Source organism: Nerophis lumbriciformis, linkage group LG01, assembly GCF_033978685.3.
Source record: "Nerophis lumbriciformis linkage group LG01, RoL_Nlum_v2.1, whole genome shotgun sequence".
NCBI classification, from domain to species: domain Eukaryota; kingdom Metazoa; phylum Chordata; class Actinopteri; order Syngnathiformes; family Syngnathidae; genus Nerophis; species Nerophis lumbriciformis.
This window is the reverse complement of record NC_084548.2, coordinates 44,075,343-44,101,001: the sequence shown is the minus strand read 5'-3', so window position 1 is coordinate 44,101,001 and position 25,659 is coordinate 44,075,343. Positions and strand designations below refer to the sequence as shown.

Sequence of the window (25,659 nt, the reverse complement as noted above, 5' to 3'; positions counted from 1 at the left end):
GTAAGAGTCATTCAAATAACTATAACATATAGAACATGCTATACGTTTACCAAACAATCTGTCACTCCTAATCGCTAAATCCCATGAAATCTTATACGTCTAGTCTCTTACGTGAATGAGCTAAATAATATTATTTGATATTTTACGGTAATGTGTTAATAATTTCACACATAAGTCGCTCCTGAGTATAAGTCGCAAACTATGAAAAAACTATGAAAAACTATGAAAAAAAACTGCGACTTATAGTCCGAAAAATACGGTATATCCGGCTTCCTCCCACCTCCAAAGACATGCACCTGGGGATAGGTTGATTGGCTATATTGGATATATATACCGTACATACTGTATATATATGAATTCAGCTGAGATAGGTTCCAGGGGGTGCTGATATGAAAATATATATATATATATATATATATATATATATATATATATATATATATATATATCTCCATTCATCCATCCATTTTCTACTGCTTGTCCCTTTCGAGGCCGCGGGGCCTCAGCACCCCCTGGAACCTATCTCAGCTGAATTCATATATATACAGTATGTACGTCTGTCTATCTGTGTTGGCCCTGCGATGAGGTGGCGACTTGTCCAGGGTGTACCCCGCCTTCCGCCCGATTGTAGCTGAGATAGGCTCCAGCGCCCCCCGCGACCCCGAAGGGAATACGCGGTAGAAAATGGATGGATGGATATATATATACACGGCGGCTAGCTTAAATGGATGCTAATAGTCGGAAAATGCCACAAAAATGGTTGCTAATTCATTATACTGGGAGCAAGCACATAGTACAAAGAAGAAGAATCTTGATAAACATCTTGAACCCCATTTAAAAAATGTTTGAATCGTATTCATCTAATAGGTGAACCATAAACAATTTACATATTTATTTATGAGAACTTTACTTATTGTTTATTTATGTTTTTAATATTTATTTACTTACTCATTGTATACACATTTATTTATGTACTCATTTATTAAATTACTATAGTGTAACAAATAGAGAACAAACAAATGGGTTAAAAAAAACATCCCTGCCATGACATGAAAACGGGCAAGATTAAATAAACTCTGCTTCTTCCTACTCCTTTTCGAACATGCTGTAATGAAAGAACTGGAAATATGTGATGTGATGTTCGGAATAAAGTGACACCAACCCACATTCGCCATCACGTTGACATCTGCTGAGGGTTCCTGGCGCCAGCATGTCACGTGACTTTACCGGAAGAGCGACGATGGGGAAAATCTGAAGAAGGTACGTCTTTTTCCAATATTGTTCTCGTCGTTTCTTCGCCCTTTCGTCCCGGTGAATGTTTGGTCTCATCTCCAGCACTTACAAGCGACGAGTAACTTTGTGTAAACCGAGAATAGATGGTAAATATTGTTGCCTGCTGAATGCTAGCTTAGCCGCGTTAGCAGTGAAAGCTTCGCCAACCTTTTCGGAATGAAGATATAACTGTCAGCAGAAATAATCACACATTTCGGAATAGGTTTGATCATAGACGTGGTGACACTTATTCATTTGCCGGTTATTACTAGACTCGCTTGCTCACGCTGACACAGGATCTTTAGTAGAATGTTCCAGGCTATGTGATGATATGAAGTGAGTATGTTCCATTTTCTTGAGAAGGCATTATATGGAAGTTAATTTGTGACTTTATTACGAAAGCTTTTTTTTATGTAACTGAATTTGTTGCATTTGAATTTTGTTAACTGATTTTTTTTTAAATCAAATTATGCTGACAATTTCAGTGAACAAAAATCAGTAGCAAAATACGTGTTTAAAAATTCAGTGTATAGAAAATTCAGGGTGTAAAAAATGTATATATTTTTTTTGTAATAAGCTGCGGATTTTTCTGTAATTGTACTCCAGCTTCCTCCCACCTCCAAATACATGCACCTGGGGATAGGTTGATTGGCAACACTAAATTGGCCCTCGTGTGTAAATGTTAGTGTGAATGTTGTCTGTCTATCTGTTAGCCCTGTGATGAGGTGGCGACTTGTCAAGGGTGTACCCCGCCTTCCGCCCATGTGCAGCTGAGATAGACTCCGGCGACCCAGAAAGGCACAATGTTCTGATCAAAACAAAGTTTCCCCACAGGAGTGTCAAGTGGATCATTCACAATTGTTACAGGAGAAAGAGGAAATGAATAACCCCTGTACAACATAACAACACCTGTTGGAATGGCATCAAATACAATGGCAAGTTGTTTGGGAGTCACAGGGACCTTTAAAATGGTTGAGAAATTATTTGTAATTAAAAAGTTTACCTTACTTATTGAAAAGCTGACTCACCAAAATAATACCATTCTTGAACCAATTGTTGAGGAAAAGTGATTTCCTTTTGTAACATATGTCTCTCTTGTACCAAATGAAGTATTTCGTAGGTGAGAAATTGTGCTTATAGCAGTGGTTCTTAACCTTGTTGGAGGTACCGAACCCCACCAGTTTCATATGTGCATTCACCGAACCCTTCTTTAGTGAAAAATAAAATGTTTGTTTTTTTCAAATTCAAGACAAAGTTATATGTTTTTGGTAACACTTTAGTATGGGGAACATATTCTAAGTAACTAAGACTTAATTTAGAGTTATTTGGACACTAGGGGAACATATTCTAAGTAATAAAGACTTAATTTAGAGTTATTTGGTTAGGGTTAGGGTCAGGGTTAGAGGGTTAGGGTTATAATAAGGCCATGCCGAATAAGGCATTAATAAGTACTTAATAATGACTAGTTAAGAGCCATTATTTTACTAATTTGCATGTTAATAAGAAACTAATTAATGGTGAATATGTTCCCCATACTAAAGTGTTACCATGTTTTTTTTTACTGGTGCACAAAATGAACCGTGCATGAACATCACCTTGTTCAAAGAACAAAACCAACACAGTGCATCAACTCACAACAAATTACACACCTGCAAACCAGTCAGCTGTTGTCGTATCCGTAATACGCTGATAGGGAGAAGTTTGTATTTACACGATGAGTCGGGTGTGTTTTGACCTCCGCCGAACCCCTGAGGCTGACTCATTGAACTCCTAGGGTTCGATCGAACCCAGGTTAAGAACCACTGGCTTATAGAGAAGAGACCATGCCAGAAGGGATTGTTTATGGAAGCTTGAAAGAGAAACAGGAATCCTATCAATATTGTAGTTACACAATAACAAAAGTTTTAGGCCTCCCAGACTAGAAAGCACTTGATGATAAATGAAGTTCAAAATTGAGGTAGGAGCTTTCAAATAGTGCCTTATCCTATTAATCTTGAAGTTGTTGTCATTAGAACAGAATTCTTAATTTAAATCACCAAAAATGATTCCCGGGCACCGCCACCGCTGCTTCCCACTGCTCCCCTCACCTCCCAGGGGGTGGAACAAGGGGATGGTTTAAATGCAGAGGACACATTTCACCACACCTAGTGTGTGTGTGACAATCATTGGTACTTTAACTTAATTTAACTTTAAATAAAACACTGAACATTGAGCATATATGAATCTTTCTCCTAGTCCCAGACCACCTCCTTGATCGCCTTTTTTAAATAATTGAGTAAGAACAACAAACACGGCAAAATATATAACCCAAAAGATGAAAAACATTCACATATTCTATAAACATAAATATCACTTTTCTGCAGAACTTTTTTGTAGAAATCTGTCTCCATCAGACACTCGCGTCTCAAGTTTGTTGCTGTGTAAACAAGCCCCGTCCACTCTACTTCTTGCCTTGTCTGCATGAGCTGCTGTGACGCAGTTCCTATGGTTACCGCAGTAACCTGTATGTCAAAAGTGGAGATTTTAACCATTAGAATCACTTCAATAGTTTGGAAACATCCAGCAGGTCACATTGAGATGTTTATCATGTTGTATTTTGCCCATGTACCCAAGGTAACTGCCTTTTTGCTGCTTTGCAAGACCTGTGTCACGTGACTTCAAACTTCACACCTCATTGGCTGGTTCTGAAACAGAATCCATTGCTTCAGTCTTAATTCGCCGGAAGTGGGTCATGCGTTTTGAAGCAGCAAAATGTTCTATACTGAATTTTTTAGCACTAAATTTTAAAAGACTGAATTTGATACACTGACTTTTTATACACTGAATTTTAAAACAAGCATTTTGCTACCAATATTTGTAATGTAAAAAAATCCAGTTCACAAATTTGTACTGCAAAATATTCAGTTACATAAATTCAGTGACAAAAAAAGCTTTTGTAATAAAGACACAAATTAACCAACGCAGATGGTGACACTTGCATGAATATATATATATATATATATATATATATATATATATATATATATATATATATATATATACACCCACCATTTTACCTAATTTCCCATTTTCAGTCAAATTGTATCTTGTAAGTGTGTAATTAAATGTGAATTTCATCCTTCTGTGCAGCAACAAGTATGAATAAATGTTTGTTCCTAGTTCCTGCCCTGGCAGTGGCTTCCTCTTCTTCCAGTGTGATTGTCTAATGGCAGCTGTTTGGCAGCAGGTTTTGGCAGTGGACGCAAGGTGAGACAAACTTAACCAGTGACAGAACTTTCCTAGACAGTGCCATTTTCACTGAACCCTTCTGAGTCGCTGTGTTTTCATTTTGTTTTACCACAGGTACAATGCTTACCGCACGCCCACCTTCCCACAGTTCCGAACTCAATACATCCGCCGACGCAGCCAGCTGCTCAGAGAGAACGCCAAGTGTGGCTTTGAGCCAGGGCTGCGCAGGCAGTATCTGAGGCTGCGCAGTCAGCTGCTGGCCCTGCGCTACGGGCCCCTGTCAGAGCAAAGCAGCTTTAGGGCCAGCAGTGTGCGCAGCTCCCGCACCACACTGGACCGCATGGAGGTCAGACCCAGAGAAACCTAAAGAGGGAGAGAGAAGGAATGCTAATTTGGAAGAAGACATCTAAAAACATACTTTGGGTGTCAATTGATTTGACAACCCTTATAAGATGTCCATGCATACAAAGCTGAGCAGCTTGTCTGGCACTGCCTGCACGTATTGGATATTGTTGTATCGCATATAAAATATTGGCAACATTATTGACACACTGGGCTATTGTTCCGGAAAATGTAACATATGTAGTTGTTCTCCATTTTGCAGCTTGTAGTAACATTGTAGTAACATTCTCCATGATTTTAAAGTAGACTGTTACCTCAACTTAGGAGCACATTGCGTTCCACGACTGGGCTGGTTACTCAAAAACTCGTATCTTAAAGCAGCCCGCATTTATTAAGATAGATTTAAATCTGTTTAATCCGTGCTTGGCCCTCCCCAAAAATGCTAAATTTTAACATGTAACATGCCTTTTTATGAAGAAAATTAAACTTTTAGACAAGGAATACTGTAAAAACCCATTACAGTAGCATGTAGTATAAACAACTGCTGTAGTTTTATAAATAATGAAATAATATTGTTCAGCATTTACCTTGGGAGACGGACTAATGCGGTGTCTTCTTTGGGCTGCTTCTCTGTCCAGTGTTGCGAAGTTTGCTTATTATCTGATTGTTTTCATTGTGCTGGTTGCTTGTTTCTCATGACATCTGGCAATACTGTCTCCGTCGTGTCACAATGGGAACTAGAAAATTGCTGTTTATGTTCCACAGGAACGTATTTGAGTGACGGACCGTATAGGTGAGAGTTCACAGCTAGTGATTATGTATGCCTCTACTAAAAATAAGGCTCGACCATCCAGTTTGTTGAGTCAGGACTAGAGAGCGAATTGAAACATGTCAAAAACATCATCTGCAGCTTCTCAATGTTTTTATGAACAAGTGTTCATCTTTTGGACTTTTGTGGCTCCATGTTGCTGCTTGTAATGGAGCAACATATAGCATTGTAGGACATATTTTTGAGGATAATTTTTTTTTGATGGCATGTAACTGTCCGAATGTCATATTGCAAATATTATTTTTATGGGAAACCAAATAGTCTCTCCTTATCTACAATGCAGTGTTAAATTAATTTATTTGATGATTTTGATTCGAGGTGTTTCAATTATGTTGCCAATATACTGTATAAGTATGTATATGAAAAGTTCATAGTGCCCAGAGTATTTATTATTTGCTCTCTGACAGGTATTTTCTCCCCCTTCCTTCTCATCATGAGTAGGACTTCGAGGAGGACCCTCGTGCCCAAGGTGCTCGTGGCCATCGCCGGTCCGTCAGTAGAGGCTCCTACCAGCTGCAGGCCCAGATGAACAGAGCTGTCCATGATGAAAGGTTAATCACTTTTTTGTTTTATTATTCAAATGTCAGAATGTTTGAGATGTGTTGTATGTTGAAGTACTGACAATGCTGGTTTTGGTCTGAAGGCCTCCGGGCAGTTTGGTGCCAACATCAGTGGCTGAGGCGAGTCGAGCCATGGCTGGGGACACAACTTTGAGTGAAAACTATGCTTTTGCTGGAATGCACCACATATTTGACCAGCATGTTGACTCTGCAGGTAGGCAAATGTCTTTTAGTAGGTGTGGTTGTACATACTTGTGCACTTTAAACATGATTTTACAACCTGAATGCCTCGGAGAGTGAAACAGGGGAGAGTGTTGGTGGGTCCGTGCATGGAAACATTTCACCAAAGATGAGACCCGTTGCACTGTCACTTGCAAACTATACAAGTCTGTTTGTTCTCAATGTAGTTTGTCTTGTTTTTTGCATTGAACATCGAGAGTACACTCTTACCAAGTCAAATTCATTGTGTGTTAATCATACTTGACCATTAAATCTGATTCTGATTCTGAAACACAATGAAAGTACAAGTACTATGCACACTCATTTGAAAAGGCACCAGCTAATGCTACCTAAAGAACGGCTTAAATCCTTGCGGCAGCACTCATTTAGCGACTTCACCAAACACACTGCTGAAACAGAGAAAAGACGGCAGTAAACCACTGATTTGCTTGTCAGAATCAGAATCAGAATCAGCTTTATTGTCATTACGCAAGGTAACGAGATTGAGGCCATTCCATACAGTGCGATGTGTGCATGCTAGAAAAACAATGTGCAAATATATAAAAATATAAAAAATGTAGAAGTGCAATGAATATCATTGTCAAAGACGTTCGACCTTTAGCCGCAGTACATGGGGAGCGCTTCAGAGAAGTGCTTGCATTTTATGAGCCTGGCTACAAAGCCCCATCATACAACACGTCATGGAACACAAACATCAGTCCGACAGCCTGTGTGAAAATTAGGGAAAGTGTGTCCCTAACAACTGATCAGTGGACATCCTCCTCTATAGAGCTGTACATAACTGTAACTGCACAACACATCACTGATGTATGGAAGCTGAGGTTCACTGTGTTGTGCACATCTGTGATGTCAAAAATCTCATGGTTGCCAATATTTTGAATATAATCTGAATACAAATTGTTGCAATATATTGCTTCCTCCCAGGTTTTTTTTTATGATGGGGAAAAATATGGATGTCATCAGGGACTAGTCTTTCATCCGGTTAGAGTTGACTTTAAAAAGTCATGCAACCCCTTATTAGTACAGTAGTATGTGCATTATGTTAACTTTTCCGCTCACGCTATCTTCCTGCCCATGTTGCAGTTCCACGGTTGCAGTTTGCTAACGACGACAAGCACCTCCTGGCTTGCTGCTCGCTTGACGGCAGCTTGTCCATCATGACACTTTCCCCGCCTCCTGCTAGCGTAAAGGTGACCCTGAAAGGTCACGGAGGTCCTGTCACAGACTTTGCCTGGTCCCTCAGCAATGACGTCATCGTGTCAACATCACTAGATGGGACCCTGCGGATCTGGAACACAGAGGATGGACGGTGCATCCGAGAGGTCCGAGACCCAGAATCTAGCGAGCTGCTCTGCTGCACCTTCCAGCCGATGAACAACAACCTCACCGTGGTGAGTCCTGACTTCAAACATGTTTGAATCAGTTCATTCGGTTGAATCATGCGTTAAACTATTTGTTTTCAAAATGTTACTGTTCTTTTAAACGCTGTGGTTTGAATTCCGTGTTATTTGCGTTATAGTAGCTTAATAAAAATGTTGTTGCATTATTCCCGGCAGTATGTATTTGTAACATGACAAGTGAGGGACTGGCAAAGCGGGATGCACACAGTTCTATTTGTTTCATCTACTTAAGCATGACAGATGACAGTAGATGCTGTATGTTGGATCCCATTGTTCATGTGAATATTTTGTAGCTGACCTGGCACAAATGATTTATAGTGTATATTAGGGATGTCCCGATCCAGGTTTTTGCACTTCCGATCCGATACCGATATTGTTTTTGCATTTCCGATCCGATACCGATTCTGACCGATACTGGCCTATCCGAGTATGTATTAAAGTTTAAAGTTATTTAGCCTACTTAGTTGTCAGAATCATGTTGAAAAGGGTTTTAGTACTCTTGATAACAACTAGCCAGCTGAATTAGTGGAGTTTGAATAATACACAATGGTTGGTAACAAGAAACTGACCTGTTTATTCAAGGATAAACACAAAATAGACAAAATTATACATGACAAACAGAAATGGCATCATTGAACTAGGGCTGGGCGATATGGCCTTTTTTTAATATTGTGATATTTTAAGGCCATATTGCGATACACAATATATATCTCGATATTTTGCCTTAGCCTTGAATGAACACTTGATGCATATAATCACAGCAGTATGATGATTCTATGTGTTTTGATTGATTGATTGAGACTTTTATTAGTAGGTTGCACAGTGAAGTACATATTCCGTACAATTGACCACTAAATGGTAACACCCGAATAAGTTTTTCAACTTGTTTAAGACGGGGTCCACTTAAATTGATTCATGATACAGATATATACTATCAGATATATACTATCATCATAATACAGTCATCACACAAGATAATCACATTGAATTATTTACATTATTTATAATCCAGGGTGTGGAGGGGGGCGCCTGATGTAAGTGTCAAAAAGACAGCCAAAAGAGTTTGATATGAGAATAAATCTAAAGTTAAAATATAGGGTAGAAATGCACCCATTTGCAGGAAATGTAGTCTTGATTTTCAAAATGTTCTTTCAAGGCTTGCATGTCTACATTAAAACATTCTTCTTCATACTGCATTAATATATGCTACTTTTAAACTTCCATGCAGAGAAGGAAATCACAACTAAAAAAATCACTAATTTTTTCATACGGTGTTGATCTGGACATTTTTGCCTCGGCATTTTGATGGTCTGGACGTGTGGCACCGAATGGAGATAAGCGTCTCGACAGACGTCACAATATTTGAACAATGATGACGAAAACTGTTGTCTCTGTCGTGTCCGTGTGTCGAAAATTGTTATGCGCTTATTTTTTTATTTGATTTTGTGCGTGGCATAGATTTGCCGTGCGCAGAAGACGCTTGAGCAGGCGCGCACCTTAGCGGCTGCGCTAGCATCACAGCTAACGTTAGCCATGCCGCTACCTCGCTCTCTGCTGGGAGAGAACGTATACGTGTGTGACGTATGACGTGACAGTATGTGACGTATGACGTGACAGTATGTGACGTGTGTAAGAAGGTGCGCTCGCTGTCTGTGAGAGGGAGACACAGGAAAGAGTGAGAAGAGCCTGTCGTGTAATGCCAGCAGCTAAAAGCAACTGCGTGAGAATTGTGGATGTGTTGAAGGTGTGCTGGAAAATGCGGAACGGAAATTACGGAGCAGCAGAAAAGTGGAATGTATTATTTAAATAGGTGCGTTGGAAAACACGGACCGGAGTTTTTTTTTAAACTGCATCTGGATCGGCATTTTCCCATGCCTTGCTGATACGCAATTTTTGGCAAATATCGGCAGCCGATCCGATCCAAATATCGGATCGGGACATCCCTAGTGTATATAGATGATGCACTCAGCAGTTGTGTATTATTAGCTTTGCACAGGATTAGGGATGTCCCGATCCGATATTTGGATCGGATCGGCCGCCGATATTTGCCAAAAAATGCGTATCGGCAAGGCATGGGAAAATGCAGACCCAGATCCAGTTTAAAAAAAAATCTCCGGTCTGTGTTTTCCAACACACCGATTTAAATAATACCGGTACATTCCACTTTTCTGCTGCTCCCCAATTTCCGTTCCGCATTTTCCAGCACACCTTCAACATATCCACAGGTCTGTGGATTCTAACGCAGTTGCTTTTAGCTGCTGGCATTACACGACAGGCTCTTCTCACTCTTTCCTGTGTCTCCTTCTCACAGACAGCAAGTGCACCTTCTTACACACGTCACATACTGTCACGTCATACGTCACATACTGTCACGTCATACGTCACATACGTATACGTCCTCTCCCAGCAGAGAGGTAGCAGCATGGCTAACGTTAGCTGTGATGCTTGCGCAGCCGTGTGACCAACGTTTCCTCTAAGGTGCGCGCCTGCGCAATTGCGCACTCGCACTGCTCAAGCGTCCTCTGCGCACGGCAAATCTATGCCACGCACAAAATCAAATAAAAAAATAAGCGCATAACAATTTTCGACACACGGACACGACAGAGAAAACAGTTTTCGTCATCATTGTTGAAAAACTTATTCGGGTGTTACCATTTAGTGGTCAATTGTACGGAATATGTACTTCACTGTGCAACCTACTAATAAAAGTCTCCATCAATCAATCAAAACACATAGAATCATCATACTGCTGTGATTATATGCATCAAGTGTTCATTCAAGGCTAAGGCAAAATATCGAGATATATATTGTGTATCGCAATATGGCCTTAAAATATCTCAATATTAAAAAAAGTATCGCCCAGCCCTAGTTCAATGATGCCATTTCTGTTTGTCATGTATAATTTTGTCTATTTTGTGTTTATCCTTGAATAAACAGGTCAGTTTCTTGTTACCAACCATTGTGTATTATTCAAACTCCCCTAATTCAGCTGGCTAGTTGTTATCAAGAGTACTAAAACCCTTTTCAACATGATTCTGACAACTAAGTAGGCTAAATAACTTTAAACTTTAATACATGCTCGGATAGGCCAGTATCGGTCAGTATCGGTATCGGATCGGAAGTGCAAAAACAATATCGGTATCGGAACGGAAGTGCAAAAACCTGGATCGGGACATCCCTACACAGGATAACATTGACATGTTGTTTTGGAACACATTAGATTATGTAAGTTTAATGTTGTGCTGTTTCTTTTGGAAAAAAACATGGAGGATTCTCACTCTGACTTGTGTTCCACAGGTGGGGAACAGTAAACACCACCTGCAGGTGGTAAACATCTCCACAGGGAAGAAGGTGAAGGGTGGCTCCAGCAAACTAACAGGCCGGGTACTGTCACTGTCCTTTGATGCTCCAGGGAGGATTCTCTGGGCAGGGGACGACAGGGGCAGTATCTTCTCCTTCCTCTTTGACATGGCAACAGGTACCATCACATTTAACTGATATTTATGACATCATTAGTGTTGGATTTTACTATAGGTGTGCATCTTTCCAATAAGACCATTCCATACGTACCTAAATACAGTACATGGAGAACAATACGTATCAGAAAATATTCATTTTAAAATGATAAGATTTAATGTGATTTGATCCAATGCGATGCAATATAATGTAATCTACTACAGATTGTAGTTTTAACTAAACTGTGTTATATATGATCTTAGGTCAATTCTACAAATATAACATTGTTTATTTTAATATACTTTACAAAAGAACAGAAAAGTATTTTATTTTTATTTTTTGTTTATATGACATACCATGCCATTGTGTTTATTACTGTAACACATTACACTTCAACCACTTTGGAAAGCTATTGTTACGATGAAAACAGACTTAGTTATTTAACAATTTTGCCCTCGGCACAAATTGACTTCATCTTTTACTTTATTATAGAGCTCTGAAACGTATTTGTCAAAACAATGCTGTCAACTTGGTATCTTGTACTGAGGCATTAATATGTTTATTATTTCCTGAATGCCCCCATTCTCCACAACACTATAAGGTTTAAAGTCTTTAACAATCAAACAGGCTGCTGAAGAAGTTATTACCTTGGCTCAAGCGAGTTATGGCCAAGTTTTGCTTGAAAGAAGCTTTGACTATCCGTGTCTTCGTCATGTTGTGTCTTTGCACTAGCTGTACTAGTCTTTTAGTTGCCAGTTTCTCCAGTCTTCTTACAAGGTGCGTGTTGTAGATCATAGTCATGTAGTCATGCAGGCCTCAAATTTTAACTTTTTAAGGTCAAGGCAAGTGTTGCCTTAAAGGAGAGCTTATATTTTAGGGCTCCAAGGCAAGTTGGAAGGGCACCGAGGCAAACATTATTTTCTTTCGAGGCAACTTGTCAGCTTTTTGTTATGTACGTACATTAGATGCTGTATCAGAACAGATCCATAAAGCGTTTGAGCAGAAATATGTGGTATAGGAATTAACTCTACACAATAAAACATTAACAAAATGCTGTGTCACATGAATTGTTTTTAATGTAAAAAAAACAGTGTTTATTTTTTGATATCAATATAAAACTCAAAGCAGTTTGGCTAATGAAGATGAAGTCTAATAAACAAGCTTTGTTCTTCTCCAACAACGCCTTCTTGTGGTTCAGTGCAACAGTTTGGCCAACAAAAATAAAGAGGAGTGACACCTCTCACATTGAATATAAAATCTTCACAGCCGTTCAATTCGATGAGATGACAAAACATTTTAGTATTGATGTTATTTGAACACTGATTCAGTTTGCAGTTAAATAAAGGACAAGTGAGCATCCCAGTAAACAAACTAAAGACTTTATTAACAAATTGTGACCACGTTCACAACACATCGCCTGCTGCATGCTTCCTCACCTCATTACCGCTCAGTCACAGTTGCTGATAGACGCTGTATTGAGAAAATAAAAGCAACATCAAATAGTTTTCTCCTTCGCTGTATACTTTTAGTGTAGGGACAAGTGCGTCTGTCTCCAATATTGACAACTGTCTCTATCTAAACACAGCAGTGCACTCTTAAACACACGCCAGGAAGCGAGGAAAAATTACGTTAAACCAAGCGCTTGGCTCCGTTTACTCCGAGGGGAAATCTCCGAAGCAAAGGCCATGTAGTTAGTCCGCCATGATTATCAAGCCAAACGACACTAGTGCGCGTGTGCCTGACTTCGTTTCGCCAAAAATGCATTAATAAATGACGGGGTTTCGGTAATTACAACATTAGACGGTATTACTAAATGTCTGGAATTTTATTGGAAATTATCATTGTACCGTTTACCGTTACATCCCTCGTCCATTAACAAGTAAAAAGTCAAGGGCGGTCATGGCATGTTTTTGCCGTCGATGTTGGTAAATTTTTTTAGGGCATTTCGGCAAGTGACGAGGGCTGTCGCGGCTTTTGCCGTAGTTGCTGTGGTTTAATTCCAGCCCTGGTCATGCTACTGCTGTACTTCAGTGCTGTTTTACAGTCCTTGCATAAGTCAGCAGTGTGATCAAGTTTACTTTTCCTCTGATACAATCTCTTTCAAACTTTTGACTTAATCGTGTGCATGCCAGTCATTTTGTCTTTCCCTCTTTGTCTACTTGTTTGTTTACGTTACTCTGACAAGTCTTGTGCAAGTTTCTCAGGAAGCGAGAGAAGGACAGGCCTTTCGGGGGCGTAGCAGATCACTTAAACCAATTCATAAGGTTGTAATTGGGCCATCAGCAGGTTTAGTTTACATTTGGATCAATTCAGGGACCCGTGTACAGATGCACTCACATCTTTTGAATTAAAACCAATCCCCGAATAATATTGCTTATTTGTTACAGGCCTTGTTTTTACCTTTTTAAATAAAACAAACCTGCTGGTGTTATTGATTGGTAGAAATTGCTCCAAAATGCCGCTACAAAATCAAAATTAAAGTGTGATATCCAGATCAGTTTATAGGAAAGCTCAAAAACAATGTGGCAAATAGTTAGTGGGTGACATGTCTCTTCTGTCTGCCCCGCCCTCTCACCAACAGGTAAGCTGGCAAAAGCCAAGCGCCTGGTGGTAAGTGAAGGCAGCTCCATCTGCAGCATTTCTGCTCGCTCTTGGATTAGCCGAGAGGCCAGGGACCCCTCCCTGCTGGTCAATGCTTGTGTCAATAAGCTGCTGCTCTACAGGTATGCTCTGGCCATTTTAATGCATTTGTACAATTAATTTGATTTAATGCCTTTTTTGTCACCTTTGTAGGGTTGTGGATAACGAAGGTGGGCTACAGCTAAAGAAAAGCTTCTCCATTCAGCACGGCTCGCAGCTGGTCCACAGCATCTTCTGCCCCCTCATGTCCTTCAGACAGGGTGCCTGTGTTGGTAAGGTTTTCTGCTACTGAACTACAACGCAACTGTGCACTCATGTAGAAAGCTTGCGTGCGCACAAAAACCTGCTGTCTGCCCTTTTTCACGGCAACAGTGCGATGTATCAAATCTGACACACACAGTTGTAGCGAAGGAAAGGTGAAGTTGCAGCAGTTATCTTTTCAAATGCTTGTCTGTTTTGGCGATGTACATCCATCTTCTTTTTCACTTTCTTCCTGATGCCCGACCAGTTATTATTATAATTTTTTCGCCTGTGGGCTGTTTTCAAAAGCAGGAGAAAGAAGCACCTCTTACTGAGTCCTCATTGGACAGTGTGTGTCATTCTCAGTCACATGGCTACTTTCCATATGATTTGTGTATTTATAAGAGGGCGTGGCCTGGGCGTGCCAAGCCCCATGCACCTCTGGTAGATTTTAAGTAAATTGGGATGTAACAAAGAAATGTGCTTGAAGTTGTGCGTGCGAACACTTTCATACATGATTGTACGTTCACGCAGCTCTCAGTACATGAGGCCCCTGTTCATTGCATGCACTCCACACAAATTACTTCAATGTACCGTATTTTTCGAACTATAAGTCGCAGTTTTTTTTCATAGTTTGGCCGGTCTCCAGTGCGACTTATATGTTTTTTTCCTTTTTTATAATGCATTTTGGGCAGGTGTGACTTATACTCCGGTGCGACTTATACTCCGAAAAATACGGCAGTTTTCAAGATCTGTTTAACCTTGTTTCATGTCACTGTGGCTGTTTGTCATATTATAGCTCCCAAACCACACTATAAAACTCAACACTCTTTATTGACTGACAGTTCGTTTTAAATGGCTGTTCTTTTGTCATTTTAAATATAGTCACTTAGCTCTGTGTTTTCAAACTTTGTGATATTTGTTACATTTAATTCAATGCTTTGCACTTTGAAGATAGTAGTAAAACACTCTCATCCTCTTTTCATAGTGACGGGAAGCGAGGACGCCTGCGTCTACTTCTTTGACGTTGAACGCAACGCTAAGGCAATAGTGAACAAGTTGCAGGGTCACGGGGGACCAGTGCTGGATGTCAGTTTCAACTGTGATGAGAGCCTACTGGCCTCTGCTGATTCCACAGGCATGGTCATCATCTGGAGGCGGGAGCAAAAGTAACCAATCTACCAATAATAAAGCTTCCGTGCTGCACGTGCAGACAAACCTGCTGTTAACCGTCCAGAAAGTCTGTAGATTTTTTTAATTGTATTGAACAAGCTGCTCTTAGACTTCATTGGCATTCTGGTCAAGTGCAAGCAGAACACAATGCTGCATTGGTGGTGGGGACATCTCGAAAAACTATTAAGGTCGTGGTCACTTTTTGTGTGTATGCATTTGTGAGTCCTTTGCACCTGATTTTGTGTTTATACAAAGAAAGATACTATCCTATGCATGTTTATTGACAGAATGAATGTGCAAGTGTTACAATGACAAACTCCAGAGAAGACATTTCAGACACCGTCAGTTCCTCTGGTGTAACAATTGTTCACTCTTTATGTATCTGTTATTGTATGTGTTGTTTAAAGGCCTTATTTGCTTTACAAGTGTGTGCACTGTCTTAGTTTTGATTTGAGACCATCTGCATTATTGTAATTTTGTAATTATGTTTGTTTGTGTGTATTTATTGCAGATGCTTATAACTCAATTTAATGCACATCAAATAAATTGCTGTAACTGACAAAGCTTCATTTGTTTGCATACACCAATGTAAAGCATCAACTACATCTCTAATTTTCCATGACTGTAGAGTTTAATACATAATAAAATCTACAGTCGTGATATGAACCATCACACTACGTCACAATATTTGACCTTAGTGTTACAGACACATGGATTCTGCAATGCAGATAAATTCATGAGAGTTAAGAACTGATAATTAAAAGTAAATCTTAATATTCTGATTTGACTATATTTGGACAAGATTTTTAGCTGCCATTTGAAGTTTTGAAATCAATCATGCTTTGTGTTCTTGACTGCCATTCTCTTCAATGTTCCGGGTTTCAAGGACATTTATGAGAAGAAATAACCTGTTTGAAATCAACCCTCGAACATAAAGGAAAATAGTTACAAGGCCTTTGCTCTCAGTAAATATCCATTAGGGATGTAACGATATGAAAATTTCACATCACGGTTATCGTGACCAAAATCATCTTGGCATTGTTGAATGTGCACACAAAGTACTTAAACACATCTTTTGACCAGGTTATTTTTTTATAACTAAAATAAACATACCGTTAGTAAACCGTGAAGTGGAGAGAGTTCGTGCCTCACAGTGAAAAAGTCCTGGGTTTGATTGCCGGGCTTTTGGTCTATCTGTGTGGAGTTTGCATGTTGTCTCCAGGTACTTCGGCTTCCTCCCACCTCCAAAGACATGCACCTGGGGATAGATTGATTGGCAACACTAAATTGGCCCTAGTGTGTGAATGTGAGTGTGAATGTTGTCTGTCTATCTGTGTTGGCCCTGCGATGAGGTGGCCGACTGTTTGTCACGTACGGCTGCGACAGCAAGTCCTCTCCTGGGTTGTAATAATAAATTGAGTCATCAAATAGGAGTCAAAGTCGTTAGAATCCTTTTTTGATATGCTGGCATGTTCAGATTGAAAATATTTAAAACCCAATATTACGTAATTTTCACATGAAACTCCGATCTAGGTGTGAGCAGGCTAGTATATGAACACATTTTGTTGTAAGTTACACAAATTATATTTATATTGGGGATAATCAGAGTTCACCCACCTCTAAAGTTTTACGTATCATTGCAGCGACTATCTTTTCAAACGGGGAGCAGCACTACTTTATCTCTGGTCCTCTCACCTGTTTTGGCCATGCACATCCGTGTTGTTCGTCACCTTAGTCCTGTTGTCCAACTATTTTTTTTATTTTATTTCAGCATTTGTGCTTGTCGGAGGACACATCAATGAATGGCTCTCAATCTCAACCCTCTTTTGTTTGCTGGAAACATGAGAAAGACGCACCTGCTACCATGTCATACTGAATCTTGGTTTGGCAGAGTGTGCAGATCTCAGGCACATGGCTACTGTCAATATTATTTGCGTATTTGTAAAGGGGCGTGGCATAGCCGTGATCTGGGATCAATTACAAGTGAATTGCGATGTAACAGAATTGTTCTTGGATTTGTGCGCGCGCTCACTTTAATACATCTGAATTGCTTTCTTGCGTACAATGTTTTCTGGATTTGAATGTGTCTATCCATGCAACGCTTAAAATATGAGGCCCTGGGGCTTTTGTTTAAATTTAAAGATTTTTTTTCTTTAATTCTATCCGTTATAAAATATGTCATAAAAAATCAATAATTAGATTGTTTTAATCAAGTTGGAAATGTGTAGCACAACTTACACCAGGGGTCTCAAACTCAATTTACCGGGGGCCCTTAAAGGCAGAGTCTGGGTGGAGCTGGGCTGCATCAGGTATTCCTTTATTTTTTATTTATTTTTATTAATATTATTATAATATAATATATATTCTTGATGGACAGGTGTTGCTATGTTACTGCAGACTACATTAGGATACGTTGAGTTCCTTACTTTTCTTTTATCCCGCCACGTACGCATCACTTTGATTTATTTTGTCAGAAAGAGACATATACGTATAATGTCCCACTGGGCAGCAACTTAAAAATATATTTTTTGGAAGTGTTATAAACGCAGCACACTGGGATGACTGCCTTTGTGTGCCCAATAGAAACAAGGCAGCCAGTCAGGCATGGAAGAAAACTCACCATGGCAACGCTGCTGTAACTTTCACTCATTGAGAAATGTTTCTGTGCTTGCGTCAAGCCCGGTCCATGTCCCGCCCCCAAGAGCTATATACCCCACTGTGATTGGTAGGTTCGTTCAGCTCCACACCCAACACAACACAAAGTGCCATTTATATAAAAGTCGTGGGCTGCACTGACATTAAACTTTCATATTAGGTGGGGGCCCGCAAATGGCCGCCGGGCCGCTAGTTTGAGACCCATGATGACCTACACCAGACATGGGCAAATTAAGGCCCGGGGCCCACATGTGGCCCGTTAAGCTTTTCAATCTGGCCCACTGGACATTCCCAAATTATTTATTTGGATCTTTAAGATGGAAAGTGTAGCTGCCATTATGATGTGCAGTGATGTTTTCAAATTACCTTAAAGGGGAACATTATCACCAGACCTATGTAAGCGTCAATATATACCTTGATGTTGCAGAAAAAAGACCATATATTTTTTTAACCGATTTCCAAACTCTAAATGGGTGAATTTTGGCGAATTAAACGCCTTTCTATTATTCGCTCTCGGAGCGATGACGTCACAACGTGGCGTCACATTGGGAAACAATCCGCCATTTTCTCAAACATCGAGTCAAATCAGCTCTGTTATTTTCCGTTTTTTCGACTGTTTTCCGTACCTTGGAGACATCATGCCTCGTCGGTGTGTTGTCGGAGGGTGTAACAACACGAACAGGGACGGATTCAAGTTGCACCAGTGGCCCAAAGATGCGAAAGTGGCCAGAAATTGGACGTTTGTTCCGCACACTTTACCGACGAAAGCTATGCTATGACAGAGATGGCAAGAATGTGTGGATATCCTGCGACACTCAAAGCAGATGCATTTCCAACGATAAAGTCAAAGAAATCTGCCGCCAGACTCCCATTGAATCTGCCGGAGTGTGTGAGCAATTCAGGGACAAAGGACCTCAGTAGGACGGCAAGCAATGGCGGCAGTTTGTTCCCGCAGACGAGCGAGCTAAACCCCCTATCGACCCTAGCTTCCCTGGCCTGCTGACATCAACTCCAAAACTGGACAGATCAGCTTTCAGGAAAAGAGCGCGGATGAGGGTAAGTCTACAGAATATATTAATTGATGAAAATTGGGCTGTCTGCACTCTCAAAGTGCATGTTGTTGCCAAATGTATTTCATATGCTGTAAACCTAGTTCATAGTTGTTAGTTTCCTTTAATGCCAAACAAACACATACCAATCGTTGGCTAGAAGGCGATCGCCGAATTCGTCCTCGCTTTCTCCCGTGTCGCTGGCTGTCGTGTCGTTTTCGTCGTTTTCGCTTGCATATGGTTCCAACCGATATGGCTCAATAGCTTCAGTTTCTTCTTCAATTTCGTTTTCGCTACCTGCCTCCACACTACAACCATCCGTTTCAATACATTTGTAATCTGTTGAATCGCTGAAGCCGCTGAAATCTGAGTCTGAATCCGAGCTAATGTCGCTATAGCTTGCTGTTCTTTCTGCCATGTTTGTTTGTGTTGGCTTCACTATGTGACGTCACAGGAAAATGGACGGGTGTTTATAACGATGGTTAAAATCAGGCACTTTGAAGCTTTTTTTAGGGATATTGCGTGATGGGTAAAATTTTTAAAAAAATTCGAAAAATATAATAAGCCACTGGGAACTGATTTTTAATGGTTTTAACAATTCTGAAATTGTGATAATGTTCCCCTTTAAGTCTTGAACTATACAAAATATTTCAATGGTTGGAATCTGCGCTTTTGCATGATATACTAGTTACTATGGTCATCTAATTAGTTACTATGGTAATCTAAGTCACAGCAGCTCAGACGAGGCACCAAGCACTGTGGGTGGGGAGCGTTTCCACAGACTGTTTCCAGAGCGGCCAGCCTGAAATGTGGGTGTCAGGGACAGACGCGAAAAGAGATTTTTACAACAAAGTTCTAAAGCTTACTGATGTATCAGATATATCAGATTGTAGGTGGATTTTTTTTACCCTTCACATTCATATTCCACTGTGTTTGTTGCATTTTTGTTGCATTTCGCTTGATTGTAAAATATGTCGAGAGAGAATGTGACGTTTATATTTTGTCAATATTCAGTGTTTTATCCTTCATAGTTAATATTGTAAATCCCACATTCTTTATTTTCATGTACATTCTGGGTGTCTCATTCAGTAAAAATATGTACGGTAAAATTCCATTCAGTTTTTTAAGGCAGTCTGTCATAACGTTTTTAGCATTCAATCAGACATAATTGTGAGGTTTTGTATTAGTGTTCCTAAAAATAGATATACCAGCCCCCAGACACATTTTTTTCTCTAGGCCTGACCTACACCCAACTGTGTGAAGATGGCCCCCTACCCTGTCCAAATCTGCCCAAACTTGTCCCAATCGTCTGTGTTGCAAAAAAAGGTTGTTTATACGTTATGATTTTAAAATTATTAACGTTTTATGTTTTTATACGCTTATTAACATGTAGTTAACCTGTTTTAATCATAACTAGAACTCCCCTAACAATGTTAAAATCTCCCCAAACTTGACCCATTTGTCTGTGCTACGTCTGTGCTGCAAAACATTTAGTTTGTGTCATTGCAGTTTTTAAGTTAACGTTTTATGTTTTTTTTTATGGTATTAAAGTGTTATTATTATTCATAAACAGCCCTCCAACCATGTGCACAATCTTCTCAAACTTGCCCCAATCATTTGTTACGTTTTTGCGCTGCAAAAACATGTGGTCTAACTATAGACGTTTTTAAATTATTACCCACTTATGATTAATAATCAGCTCTATAAAACGTTACTAACTTAGTTAGAATAAACCATTTTTCAGCAGAAACGTAGCACCAACCAATGGAAAAGGTTTAGGGTGATTTGGACAAAAATGACATGACTCGTCAGAAAATATGTTTTGCAATAACTTAAAAAAAAAAACTAATTTCACACACAAAACATGTTTGCAAAACAAACTAACACAAACAATTGGGACAAGTTTGGGGAGATTTGGACAATGTGTGTGTGTGTGTGTGTGTGTGTGTGTGTGTGTGTGTGTGTGTGTGTGTGTGTGTGTGTGTGTGTGTGTGTGTGTGTGTGTGTGTGCAAAATAGTTAATTCGTTCTGGTGACAACACACCCAAATTTCACTCGTCACTCAACACAGACGTCATAAGGTCATCAAAGCTCACATTTACAGTATGCAATCACACAACATTTGGAAACCAGGAGGAGGTGACAGAAGAAAGGTCACAATATGATAAATCCAAACAAAGTATGTTTACACTTTTGTTTCTCATAGCACATATGATGACAACCTTGATTCAATTTTTGGAAACAGGGGAGGCTTAACCCCCAGTAGATGCACTAATAATTATAATTATCATAATGATGTATTATTATCATCCACTAATGGTAATCCTACATGAATTAGATAACCAGAACAAAAATGTAATAAAGTTGTTGCTTTGACCTGTTTGACCTGCTGCCCTCAGGAAGGCGCTACAGGGTCATCGGGTCTAAGACAACAGACTCAAGAACAGTTTTTTCCCTAAAGCCATAACCACGGTGAACTCTCATTGACACTGATTTTATAGTCTAGCACCCCTCTGTGTGCAATTTTTACTTTCCACCCACAGTCTGAATGCTTCTGCATATATGTGTAACAGGGTCAATTATGTCTTGTAAATAGTTTATTTTATAATGTTTTATTATTGTTATAATTACACAAAACGTGTAAGTTACATGTAAATACCTGAATATTGTTCGATGTTTTGTCAATGTGGAACCATTGTCTCGTTGTCCCTTCTACTGCAATAAATACTGTGACACTTGTCTTTTTATATGCGTTGGACACGCCTTCCAACTTCTCTTTAGTCTACGATAACGGGAGAGGTAGGCGTCCATGCAATGACAGAAAATGTATTGTCATGTTAAGAACTTCAGTTCACTTTCTTGTTCTGTATTATATTTGTGTAGGGGCTCGACAATGGCAAAAGCTTATTAACAACAATTGTATTCTGTGTTTTATCAGGTATGTTTTTATTTCACTGTTGTACTTGCCCTTTTGTCTACCATAACGGGAGAGGGGCTCGACGATGGCAGAAAGTTATTGACAACAATTGTATTATGTGTTTTATCAGTAAAGTGCAGCTGAGCGATCCATGGTGTCGGTCGTGTTTCATAAAAGCCACACAACGCAGAGGAAAAGACCACCGGTTACATATATGTGTATAGTATATTATCTAAACCAGTGGTCCTCAACCTTTTTGTAACTAAGCATTTTTTGTTTTGTTTTTTGTCATAAAAAAATACAATCATGTGTGCTTACGGACTGTATCCCTGCTGACTGTATTGATCTATATTGATATATAATGTAGGAACCAGAAATATTAATAACAGAAAGAAACAACGCTTTTGTGTGAATGAGTGTAAATGAGTGTAAATGGGGGAGGGAGGTTTTTTGGGTTGGTGCACTAATTGTAAGTTTATCTCATGTTTTTTATGTTGATTTAATTAAAATTAAAATAAAATAAAATAAAAAAAATTTGTTTTTTTTAATTTGTTGTGCGGCCCGGGTACCAATCGATCCACGGACCGGTACAGGGCCACGGAACGATACCGGGCTGCGGCCCGGTGCTTGGGGACCACTGATTTAAACAACACATTCAGAACATTCGTTCTCAGGACTGGACTGTGCACCTTACCTCCTTTTGCACTATTTTTCTTTTCTTTCCTTCCTATGTTTTGCATATTTGTAGACTGCTGCACTGATACTGTAGTTGCTTTTAATCTCATTGTACCTGTGTATAGTGACAATAAAAGGCATTCTATTCTATTCTATATAAAATCTTGGGGGCAAACTGCATGCTGTCTTTTAAAAGGCTAATTTCAAACAAATAAGGTCAATAATTACTTTTCAGGAGTCTAACAATATTGATAGTAAGTCATGTTAAAGACTCAAATTGGGCCACAAACAGTATCTTGTTTAGGGCCACACAACGCCTCAAATCAGCCCTGGCTGTTGCCATGTGGATGAAAGGCGGACATGATGCAATACTTGAATGTTCTGACCTCGAACGTTTCCGTGTGGACAGGGCTTGAGAGGACATTAGCAGGAACACAACTAACATGGCAGCATGGTTAGTTAACACAGCTGCCTCACAGTCAGGAGATCCATTACTAAATATATCATTAGGCTCTGAGTTGTCCATAGATGTGAATATCAGTGTGAACGTGAGGACAAAATATAGAAAATGAATGGTTGAATGTTTTTGTTGAAAATGGACCCAACATGCCATCCAAGCGGCAGTGAAACCATATGGTTAAAAATGGTAATAAAATAATACTGACTGGACTGACGTCAATGTCAATCAAAGGACCCACTGACACCCATCCACACTCACAGTTTGGAGTCTCAGCATTCATGTTTTTGGACTCTGAAAGGATGTCAGAATACCAGGAGAGAACATGCAATTCCACATCAAATAAAGTCCTGATTTGAACCATGTTCCTGATCACTGTGAGGCAGCAGCAGCACAAGCACCCTTCCACTGACGTGAGAATCATCATAAAGGTAAAAGTCTTGTTTTGTTCTCCAATAAATGTCATGCAGGGACATGTTGAACTATGAGTGTCCCATAAAGGCCAAATGTATTTTCTCCATAACAAGGAACATTAATGTTGTTGGCTTTACGGGCTGGTCAGGAACATCCTTCTGAGCGGAAAGATTGAGATTAAAGAGATCATAATAGTCAACCTCATGTCTGTCTATGGAAGAGGTCTCAAACTTGCAGCCCCATTATTTGGGGCACTCATCTTAACTTCATAGTTTGGTTTGATTATGCCCTGTGCAGACTAAATGTCTAATAGTTGAATATTTTATGGCAATCATGAATCCTACTAGAAAGAACATTAACTACAATAACGGTGCAGACACAAAAATGACAGCATATAACAAACCCAACACAAAGAGCAACTCCCTGTAAGCAAGCGGAAGTGTCTCGGACCATCTCGTCTGCAACCCAATGGTGAAAAATATAACTTTTTTACATTAAATTGTATATTTATAATATCTTTAGGCCTACCAAGGCACTGATCTACAATTCTGCCGGTGTGTGCTCGTGTGTGTGTATAAAACAAAGAATAGACGTTCAGCGAAGTTAATATCCCATATGCTTTGTGGCTTTATTATTTTGTAATATGGACCAAACTTGCCACAAAATCAACTACAACAAGATTGATTTTTCAAAAATGATTTTAAAGATTGAAAGTTGCCATCAATCCCACGTGGGTGCTCTACATTTGGCGCCTTTGAGGCCTACCATAGCTCAGGGTCAGAGGTAGTTAACGAATTTACTCACGGGGTAAAATCCTGATTTTGAAGGGAATATACTTCTGCAGACCGCATTCTCCACAAGCACACACAAATGAACAACTTGGAGTCTTCAATGAACTTTCACATTTTTGGAGACAAACACACGGAGAAGACGTAAAGACTGAATGCTCAAGATTGGAACCCAGAACCTTCCTGTGAGGCTGCAGTGTCTAAACTCTACAGGTAGTAGGTGGAATGTTATCGAACATTCTGGGACTGCAACGATTAGTCCAAATAATCAACAATGTTTATTGTAAGAATAAATCGACAAAGATTTAATAATGTCGCTTAGCAAAAGTTTATTGATAGACTCCCAGGAATGTTCATGTGCACACTTGTGTTCCTTTAGGTAAATGATTGCAGCTAAATAACCCTAATAAAAAATACATTTTGCACTGAATGTCATGTTTACTGGACATGATTTATTTTTACTGATATTTTATACTTTGGTGTCATAAAGTAAAATGATTCCTTTCCCAGAAATGTATGGTGATTTTTTTTTTTACAATTGAATTCACCATAGCTTAATAGGCAGGACCCTATACAGAATTTTATTTGGAGGTATTTAGACTTAGACTTAGACAAAATGTATTGATCCACAAGGGAAATTGTTCCACACAGTAGCTCAGTTACAAAGGATGGAAAGTGTAAGGATGGAAAGGATAACGCAGGTATAAAGTAGACATAGTAGCAATATAAAATATAACATGCATGTTATATTTATATATTATATATACAGTATATGATATATACTGATGTAATATATTATTATATTAGATTATATGTGTAGGTTCTCTCTGGGTACTCCGGCTTCCTCCCACCTCCAAAGACATGCACCTGGGGATAGGTTGATTGGCAACACTAAATTGGCCCTAGTGTGTGAATGTGAGTGTAAATGTTGTCTGTCTATCTGTGTTGGCCCTGTGATGAGGTGGCGACTTGTCCAGGGTGTACACCGCCTTCCGCCCGATTGTAGCTGAGATAGGCTCCAGCGCCCCCAGCGACCCCAAAGGGAATAAGCGGTAGAAAATGGATGGATGGATTATATGTGTATATAAAATATACAATAAATAACAAATCCTTTTTTTATGCTTCAGCATAAAAAAAGGCAGCATAAAATAGAGTAGATCCAGCAGAAAATATACATTATAAACAAAGAGAAGTAGCTAACATTTAAACGTTTTTCACAATTTTTTATTTATGTAAAACAATTGTTATGCTTTTTTTAATCAATTTTAAAATACATTTTATGCATGTTTTGCTGTACAACTAAGAAATAAAGATTAATTGTTCAA

The 25,659-nt window shown here is 39.4% G+C and overlaps 1 protein-coding gene across 3 annotated transcripts; it reads left to right on the top strand.

The window, feature by feature from the left end:
- Positions 1-1,175: 1,175 nt before the first annotated feature.
- wdr13 (WD repeat domain 13) lies at positions 1,176-15,943 on the top strand. Of its 3 annotated transcripts, none has more exons than XM_061982959.2 (10): positions 1,176-1,260; positions 4,432-4,518; positions 4,615-4,846; positions 6,113-6,222; positions 6,315-6,445; positions 7,555-7,862; positions 11,169-11,349; positions 13,909-14,050; positions 14,121-14,239; positions 15,196-15,943. In XM_061982959.2, exons 2-10 carry the CDS (start codon positions 4,478-4,480, stop codon positions 15,378-15,380), a joined length of 1,449 nt encoding a protein of 482 aa, XP_061838943.1. In that variant the 5' UTR covers positions 1,176-1,260; positions 4,432-4,477; the 3' UTR covers positions 15,381-15,943. The 3 variants fall into 3 exon arrangements, with proteins under 3 accessions (XP_061838943.1, XP_061838953.1, XP_061838934.1); XM_061982969.1 differs by lacking the exon at positions 1,176-1,260 and adding an exon at positions 1,315-1,379; XM_061982950.1 differs by lacking the exon at positions 1,176-1,260 and having other exon boundaries at positions 4,414-4,518.
- The last annotated feature ends 9,716 nt before the right edge of the window (positions 15,944-25,659 follow it).

Coding starts and splice junctions, on each gene's coding strand:
- wdr13 (XM_061982950.1), top strand. CDS start 4,418: ATGTTTGTTCCTAGTTCCTGCCCTGGCAGTGGCTTCCTCTTCTTCCAG. Junction 7,863..11,168: donor TGAACAACAACCTCACCGTG/GTGAGTCCTGAC, acceptor TGTGTTCCACAG/GTGGGGAACAGTAAACACCA. Junction 14,240..15,195: donor CAGACAGGGTGCCTGTGTTG/GTAAGGTTTTCT, acceptor CTCTTTTCATAG/TGACGGGAAGCGAGGACGCC.